The following is a 10,000-nucleotide window of genomic DNA, read 5'->3' as shown; positions in this document are numbered from 1 at the left end:
GGTATATATTTTACGTTCCCCCTGCGGCGCCGGTAGACTCCCTTGGTGGGTCCCCAACCCGTTTTGGTACAAGCATTTGTGACGTCATCTTCCTTGGCTCATACTGTCCCCCACAGCTTATCATTGATCCTCTTTTAGGGAAAATCTAATGTCCGGACTGATAGGTGGTCTTCAGGACCGCATCGCTCCTGTACACCCTCTGGACCCACCGAAGAGGCGATGCTTCTGGCATTTTGCAGGATGTACTTTTCCGATTTCCCGTGGAATGATTATTGCTTCCAGGATAGAGACCCCTCTGTGTGTGCTCAGCGCATCACAGAGGTGATTGTCTCTGGAATGGAGGCATACATTCCTCGTTCTTTCTCTACTCCTCACGCTAAAGAGCCTTGGTTTAATCACGCTTGTTCTCGTGCTGTCAATGATAGAAAGGCAGCTCACAAAAGGTACCAGAGCCTTCAAACTAATGCTAATTATGAACTTTACATTTCTGCCCGGAATCGTGCTCCACTCACACAGCTCTTCTGGACAGAGTGGAGGCTAAGGGTCTTCGTCTCATCAGCTCTCCTCCTCATACTGATAGTCTTCTACCTCTTAAATTCCGCCGCGATGTTGCCTCTCTTTCTATCTTCTATCGATATTTTCATGCTGACTGCTCTTCTGAATTTGCTAACTGCATGCCTCCCCCCCTCCCGCGGCCCCGCTGCACAAGACTTGCTACTCATGCTCATCCCTATACTGTCCAAACCCCTTATGCAAGTTAACCAGCATCTTCACTCTTTCATCCCTCACGCTGGTAAACTCTGGAGCAATCTTCCTTCATCTGTATTTCCTCCTGACTTGAACTCTTTCAAGAGGAGGGTATCAGGACACCTCTCCTCCCGAAATTGACCTCTGATTTCGAACACTCCTTTAACCTCTGTTCTGGAGCAGTAAGTAGCGGGCTTTTTTTTTTTTTTCATTACGCCCTTGCACTGTCTCCATAGCTCAAAAAAAAAAAAAAAAAAAAAAAAAAAAAAGTGGCGTGAAGCGGCGGGAGGGACGCGAACCTGGGTCACCTGGACGTCGCGCCCGTACGCTGACCACTCAGCTGTCACCTCCCGGCTTCCATTTGACAAATTTTTATTTATAAATGTAACAGTTTCTCTCTCTCTCTCTCTCTCTCTCTCTCTCTCCACATCTATCTATCAATCTATCTATATAAGTCGGGTGGGGGAGTGTGTGTGTGTGTGTGTGTGTGTGTGTGTGTTTGTGTGTGTAGCGAATAGCTAATCCTTGTGTTGTTACTATATGATAACACTTTTGAAATGATAGGAATATATATATATATATATATATATATATATATATATATATATATATATATATATATATATATATATATATATATATATATATATATATATATATATATATATATATATATCATGGATTGTTGATGTATGGCTAAGTTTACAAATATTTCATAATTATCTCTGAGGGAGGAAACACGTACACATCCACTCACCATGGCAAAATCGATACATTTGAGTTGATAAAGCAGTTTCATTACCATGTAGATAATATGTTCTAGGAGTTGATTATTTTCTAACAATGTTGTTGATATTGTGAAGTACCACCATGAACTAGCAGGTTTTATGATAGGTAGCGGAACTGTGGTTGGTATGTGACAAAGATATACATGGTGATTAAATTCCGTAATAAATCTTAAAATTATCCTTCACTTAAAATTTTATATCTACTTCATTAGCCAGTAACAGTGCTGTAAATCTGTATTCTTGGGTTTACTCAAAAATTGGGGGTTACAGCTTTTGGTGTCCACATGTCCAACATTAGTAGTTTTAAATGTCATTTTTCACTCAAGCTTCAATGAAATTCCTTTCGTCAGATTATGGGTGACGTCGAAAAGGGCAAGAAGATCTTTGTGCAGAGGTGCGCACAGTGCCACACAGTCGAGGCAGGCGGCAAGCACAAGACAGGACCTAACCTCAATGGCATTTTTGGGCGTCAGACTGGGCAGGCGTCCGGTTATGTGTACACGGACGCCAACAAGTCCAAGGGCATCACGTGGGGCCCTGAAACCCTGGATGTCTACCTTACTAATCCCAAGAAGTACATCCCAGGCACAAAGATGGTCTTCGCTGGACTCAAGAAGAAGAATGAAAGGGCAGACCTTATCGCCTACCTCGAGGATTCCACAAAGTGAAGTCCATACTCCTCCAGACCTGACATGGCTGACACCTCCCCTAATCCCAACGCCGCCCTTCGATTCGGCCCGCGGTGGCACACGGTGGAGGAAGCAATAATAACACTCAGGGTGGGTGAGGTCTCAGCCACGTTTATCCATCATCTGTGTATATCTCATCATTTCACTGCACCCAGATGGGCTCAATCATTAACATTTTAAATAAGGAATTTAGAATCATTATAATAAACAAAGATGTTAGCTTTCTTATGTTTTATTTATCAAGCCTATTAAATTAAGGCATACCTTGACATAACAAATTAAGATCGTAAGCCGACGCTAAATAAACACTTACTAGTTCATCTTAACGCAGCACAACAAGCGTTGGATACTCTCCTGATGGATGAAATACTTCTACACTATATAGGCACTTGACAGCTCTCCTTTGTAAGTCCTGACGAGCTGATCGAGTGTCATGTGTTAGGCAGGTTGTTCTGCATGAGACTCATGAGCTGTGAGCTGCACTCGCCTGCCATTAATGACTTCCCCAGCGGAGCGCAGACCCAACTGCGTCTTGATGCCTACACATGTGAGTTCAGCCACCAGGTACCGCAATGCGTAGGGAAGGCTCACTTGACGCACAGTAGCCGAAGGTCCACACGCCAGACACTCCGGCTGCTGGCCTGCATACAATTTGCTGCCACCGTCAGGCAGCAATGATGGCTCTAACAAACCCCCACAGTTTTCACACACCCACTCCTGCAATGTATTTACAAAACAACGAAAACATGATTAGAAAAAAATGTTGGGACTTAAAAATCCCAAAACTTCCATATAAGAGGTGATGTGTTTACAGAGGCCCCCCTCACAATGACAGGATGACATCACATAGACAAAATAACAGACTATTTATAATAAGTCTACGTCTGTGAAGTCGCAGACCATTAGCGAGCAGAAACTGCGGCAGCCAGATTTGCAGCAGAATGGGTTAGTATTGCAAGAATCAAAGCAAGGTAAGCATTTCTTTCTTCTCTGCTAAATGTTCATTAATATTGCATTTCTATCTCCTTCACGATGGGGGACCAGATACAGAGCTGGCCTCAACCAAAGTTCAGCTTAGAGTTCCCCATTACTTTTATTAACGTCTCTCTCTCTCTCTCTCTCTCTCTCTCTCTCTCTCTCTCTCTCTCTCTCTCGCTGGTTTAGGGTGGACAACAAAGGTTGGACCCTTGAGGTAGGTCATGGGACTACCTATATTTGTCACACACACACACACACACACACACACACACACTATCAGTGCATGCCTCCTGCTCTCAAGATAAGATAAGGTAGTGTTTGACCCATATAAACTTGATGAAACAGCAATAAAATAATCGTAAAAGTATCAACATGCAAGACTGATTCATGTAACAGGAAAACTCTGTATGAATCAGGAAAACTCTGTCTGGGACAATGTACAGTCGTTTATGTAAGAGAGAGAGAGAGAGAGAGAGAGAGAGAGAGAGAGAGAGAGAGAGAGAGAGAGAATCGCAGTCCTATATGTTGTCTGTCAGTCCTCTTCTGGCCACGAGAATGTCTCATTCTCCGTTACGTTACAATCGATGCCAAGGACGAAGAGTCAATTTCCAAGTTCGTTCTCACAATCGTCTGTCGCGTGGCACCTGCTGGCGCTCAATTTCCTTTATGATTTTTTGTTGTGCCAAGCAGATATCCAAAACCTAGAGTTACTTCGACAGGATCAAAAGAAAAGAAAATGGGAGCGGGTGCAGGAGCTCCTTTCGACAGCGTGTGGTGCTCCTTGGCCGAGTTACAATGACGTCACCACGCCTACCAGTCAGCTGATCATGGCTGGCGCGTTGCCATCTCAGACTACCTACCTACTATAAAGAAGATGATTTAAGCATTTTTTTTTATTCATTACGTACCGCAGCGAGTTTATTAAGCCTTTTATTTTACTGGTCCATCATCTCTCTGTCTCTATTTCTTAAAAGAAAAGGAATTCATCCTACCTCATTTTTTTTCGTATTTTTCATTTTAGCTATCTTTGTAAGTATTCGCTACGAAGACGAATGAAGAAAGCAATGAGAGGGACGTGTTAATTCACACATTCAGTATGAAACACATTTTGGACGAGTTGATTATTGACTGTTTCTGTTGCAACTGTCTTATTCAGTCGAAAAATATCCCCAGTGCCACAGTTAAGTTGATCAAAATATATTTTCTTCATTATTTCATGTATGGATAAATGAGTAAAAACATCAATACACCATTGGCCGGCAAGCTCGTACAATGACGCTCATGCAGCGCTCTCAAGGTGTGCCAGGTGTGGAGGGCATAATAAGTCCATCACGTGATGTTCCTTCTCAGCTCCCATTCCTCAATGGCCCACATATCTCTGACGCAATGTAGGTCACCCCCCCATCCAAACCCTCCACCCTCTCCCTCTTCCTAACATACTTAGGCCTCGAGCCAATCCCTCCCACCCAGTTCAGTTACCTCTGTATCTCTCATCACCGCTCCCCTTCCTTTCCTTCGTGCTAGGGTTCCCAAGCTTATCAATATAGACCCCCAGGGGTCGATGGGACTATTCAAGGGTTCAGTAAATATTTAAGAACATAGGGAGATTGCAAAAGGCCAAAAATGACCTACACAGGGCAGCTCCAGATTCCCCCCCACTACCACCTGTCATCCTCGTCCATGTAGCTATCAAGTCTACTCTTAAAAGAAGCTATCGTGTCTGCACTCACTATGTGATTGCTGAGTCTATTCCATTTCCCCACCACCCTATTATTAAACCAATGCCTGCCTATTTTCCTTCCTAAATCTATACTTTTCTAATTTAAATCAATTACCGCTTGTTCTATCCTGCTGGCTAATTCTAAGTACTTTACTTATATCGCCTTTGTTGTAACCCTTGACCCATTTGAATATTTCTATCAGATCTACCCGCACTCTTCGTCTTTCTAGTGAATGTAAGTTGAGATGTTTCAGCCTATCTTGATATGGGAGGTTCCTCAGTCCCTGAATCATCTTGGTCATCCTCCTCTGAACTGTTTCTAGCAAGTTGATGTTCATTCTGTAGTGTGGGCACCAAAACTGGACAGCATAATCTAAGTGTGGCCTAACTAACGCTAAATAAAGTCTGAGGATGACCTCTGCACTTTTGTTGGTTACCGTTCTTTTAATAAAGCCTAAAAGCCTATTAGCACTATTCCTCGCACTATGGTGTGACCAAGGATTATATACTATAGAGGGGTTGCACTGACGTCACACCGCTTCGCTTTTGTTTTAGGAGAAACAACTGTCAGCCATTTTGGGAGACAAGAGCGATCAGCTGAGCCCCTGCCCCTTGATGATTGCTGGCCCGTGCCTCCCGTCTTCATGACACAATCTAAGTGCATATGCAAATAATCTGGACAGTGAGGCTAGGCTTCGTTATATAACTTTCCATTAGTCTGCCAAATGATGATGGACATACAGTATATACATTTATTATCAAACTTTAAGATATATTTGATGATAAGAACAATGAATATACGACTAATTTAATCCCGGGCATCCCCGGGCTGTGTTTAGTAAGAACATGAGAACGTAAGGGGTTCGCAAAAAGCCCACTGACCTATACTTGGCAGCCCCTGTCTATCTACCTTGAGTGGCAGTGTAGCACCTATCAGTAACAGTAATAGATGGGCCACTAAAACACAGTAATAGATGGACACTAAAACACCCACCCACACAGTAAGAGATGGACACTAACACCCACACCCACACAGTAATAGATGGGCCACTAACACACCCACCCACACAGTAATAGATGGACACTAACACACCCACCCACACAGTAATAGATGGGCCACTAACACACCCACCCACACAGTAATAGATGGACACAAACACCCACACCCACACAGTAACAGATGGACACTAACACCCACATCCACACAGTAATAGATGGATACTAACACACCCACCCACACAGTAATAGATGGACACTAACACACCCACCCACACAGTAATAGATGGACACTAACACCCACACCCACACAGTAATAGATGGACACTAACACCCAGTCACCTACACCCACACAGTAATAGATGGACACTAACACACCCACCCACACAGTAATAGATGGACACTAACACACCCACCCACACAGTAAGAGATGGATACTAACACACCCACCCACACAGTAATAGATGGACACCAACACACACACACACTTACACAGTAATAGATGGACACTAACACACCCACCCACACAGTAAGAGATGGATACTAACACACCCACCCACACATTAATAGATGGACACTAACACACCCACCCACACAGTAACAGATGGACACTAACACACCCACCCACACAGAAATAGATGGACACTAACACACACACACACTCACACAGTAATAGATGGACACTAACACACCCACCCACACAGTAATAGATGGACACTAACACACCCACCCACACATTAATAGATGGACACTAACACACCCACCCACACAGTAATAGATGGACACTAACACACCCACCCACACAGTAATAGATGGACACTAACACACCCACCCACACAGTAATAGATGGACACAAACACACCCACCCACACAGTAATAGATGGACACAAACACACCCACCCACACAGTAATAGATGGGCACAAACACCCACACCCACACAGTAATAGATGGACACTAACACACCCACAACCACACAGTAATAGATGGACACAAACACACCCACCCACACAGTAATAGATGGACACAAACACACCCACACAGTAATAGATGGACACAAACACACCCACCCACACAGTAATAGATGGACACAAACACACCCACCCACACAGTAATAGATGGACACAAACACACCCACCCACACAGTAATAGATGGACACTAACACCCAGTCACCCACACCCACACAGTAATAGATGGACACTAACACCCACCCACACACACTCACACAGTAATAGATGGACACTAACACCCACATCCACACAGTAATAGATGGATACTAACACACCCACCCACACAGTAATAGATGGACACTAACACACCCACCCACACAGTAATAGATGGACACTAACACCCACACCCACACAGTAATAGATGGACACTAACACACCCGCCCACACAGAAATAGATGGACACTAACACACCCACCCACACAGTAATAGATGGACACTAACACAACCACCCACACAGTAATAGATGGACACTAACACACCCACCCACACAGTATAGATGGACACTAACACCCACACCCACACAGTAATAGATGGGCCACTAACACCCACACCCACACAGTAATAGATGGGCAACTAACACACCCACCCACACAGTAATAGATGGGCTACTAATACACCCACCCACACAGTAATAGATGGACACTAACACACGCACCAACACAGAAATAGATGGGCAACTAACACACCCACCCACACAGTAATAGATGGGCTAATAATACACCCACCCACACAGTAATAGATGGACACTAACACATGCACCAACACAGAAATAGATGGGCCACTAACACAAACACCAACACAGTAACATGGCGGGGAAAAGCTGAGGAGTTCTATTGCGGTGAGTATGTGCCTCCCAAAATGGCGGGCCTTTGCGGGGCAGCTGAGAAGTGATCAGCTGGTCGCTGATGATGACGTCACGTGCAACCCCTCTATAAGGATAGCTCACTGCAACGTCATCGATGACGTCATGACTGCGGTATGTCATCTGGTTCACTCTCAACCTGCTCTCACGGTATAAAATGTACTGAAAAACCTTTATTAATTCTTATTCATGGTCAGATTTTGCGCTTTTTTGATTGCTAAGGATATGCAATCAAATTAGGCGGCTGTTGAGTTGGCAAACAGTACACAGTAACATAATTATTTGAGAAATTTGTTAGAAAACAGGTACCGAGAAACACTGCAGTCCACCACACATCGACGCTTACGTTCTCTCAAATTTCACCAGCACCCACCCTCTACAACTTTACAGGGGTAACCAATCCTGCCATCAATATTGTTATAGATAATATAGAAGTTGGTATAGTCTTTGTGTATTTTTACATATACATTGAGCCCTTTATACATTACTTATATTAACCATATGATATAATTTTCCTGATCCAACAGTAATACTCCAATTAATATATATCTATGTTAGCTATTTTGATCACATGATAAGTTACCCCTTCAAAGTTGCAGAAAACGAACGTTAACGATACTTGAGAAAACGCAAGCACCGATACATGGCAGACCGCAACATTTCCCAGCAACCCCTTTATAACATTTCTCAAATATCTCCACCACTGCACACCACTGGCCAATTCAATAGCTGCCCAATTCAACCACATATCCCCAGCAACCAAAAAAAAAAAAAACGTAAAATCTACATTCCCAGATGTATTTTACCTTCACAGATATATCGTACTATTCGTACCCCAATAAATTTGGTATCAATGGCTTCATAAAGATTTGTACTAGAACACGCGCAAATAAAAAGAGGAGAATATATATATATATATATATATATATATATATATATATATATATATATATATATATATATATATATATAAACAAAACAAACTTGTTTCAAGTCTCCGTAAAGAGTATTGTAGACAATACATAAATCATAAGTACCAACTCTTCCCCACTCGCTAACTCAAAATTTTGTGGGCCAACTTTTTTAGCCGAATATATGTTTCGAAGCAGAATTAAGTGAGGATTCTTATAGTATCCTCAAAATCCTCATACATTAGTTTCCGAGTTACACCGAGAAAATTGTATTTTTTTCCTCTCCCGTCAGAGTAGACTAACAACTAAAAATCGCTCAAAGCTCCTCATCTACGCTCCTTAGAAAGGTTGCCATATGTTACCATTAAGAAACTTATCCCAACAAATGACGCTCCCAAATTTGACACACTTTCACCGAAAACTTAATTTTTAATAATTTTTTTAAACTTTTATGACGCGTGTCGCGTCATCGTGCGGCAGGACCTTTTACCCTTGATGACGTGAAATGCATCATCGTGCGCGAGAGGGTTTATGACCTTGACCAGCTCTTTTTCTACATTTTCCTTTTCCTCGTTTAGTTGCTTCCCAATTACTTGCTTAACCCCTTCGTGGTTACCTAGATTACAGTGTGTACTCCCCCTGGTCATGAAAAATGTTAAAAAAAAATTTGGGCCTAATGAACCCAAAAATATCTCCACATAAGAAAATAACATGGAAATTTCCTCCTTACCTTTTCTTAAATGCCCCGCCGGCATTTAACTGCCAGACATAACCTCACCACTGAAATTATTTTCAACTCTTCCTCTAACAATTGTTTTTCTTTTGCACAACACTACATTCTTATGATATTGTATCACTATAAGAACACAACTAGTCTCAAAATAGTAATTACGAATGGGAAACAAAAAGGAAATGTGGCATAACAATTGTTTCCTTTTGTATAACACTACATTCTTATGCTAGTGTATGACTAGGCTATAAGAACACAATTTGTCGGAAAATAGGCTGCTAATTCTGAACAGGAAACCTAAAAAGGAAATGTGGCATAACACGTGACCTACAGGATCGGCGGGAAGGCGTCTGTCTGGCTGGAGTGAGACCACGGGCGGGTGGGTGAGTCACTCTTGGACGAGACGCATGTTGCTTTCATCTTCGCTTGATGAACTCCGACGTCTTGCCATCTTCGTTCTGCCACCACGTGGTGGATATAACCATCTAGAGGTGGAAGGAGGTGAAGATAGTTGAGTAGGTGATGGTCCAGAGCATATGTTTGAGTAGTAGTCAGCTACTGCTGTGTCTG

General features: G+C 42.8%; 1 protein-coding gene across 1 annotated transcript in view; it reads right to left on the bottom strand.

Annotated features, from left to right (window-relative positions):
- Positions 1–2,440: 2,440 nt before the first annotated feature.
- LOC126982867 (DNA-directed RNA polymerase I subunit RPA2-like) overlaps positions 2,441–10,000 on the bottom strand; it is a 145,642-nt gene continuing 138,082 nt past the window's right edge. Inside the window, exon 23 of the mRNA XM_050835139.1 lies at positions 2,441–2,941. Within this exon, the coding sequence (XP_050691096.1) occupies positions 2,663–2,941 (279 nt within the window). The 3' untranslated portion in view covers positions 2,441–2,662. The remainder of the gene's footprint in view (positions 2,942–10,000) is intronic.

Source organism: Eriocheir sinensis, chromosome 52, assembly GCF_024679095.1.
Source record: "Eriocheir sinensis breed Jianghai 21 chromosome 52, ASM2467909v1, whole genome shotgun sequence".
Classification (NCBI taxonomy): domain Eukaryota; kingdom Metazoa; phylum Arthropoda; class Malacostraca; order Decapoda; family Varunidae; genus Eriocheir; species Eriocheir sinensis.
Note: the sequence above shows the minus strand (reverse complement) of the source record. Positions and strands in the feature narration are given on the sequence as shown.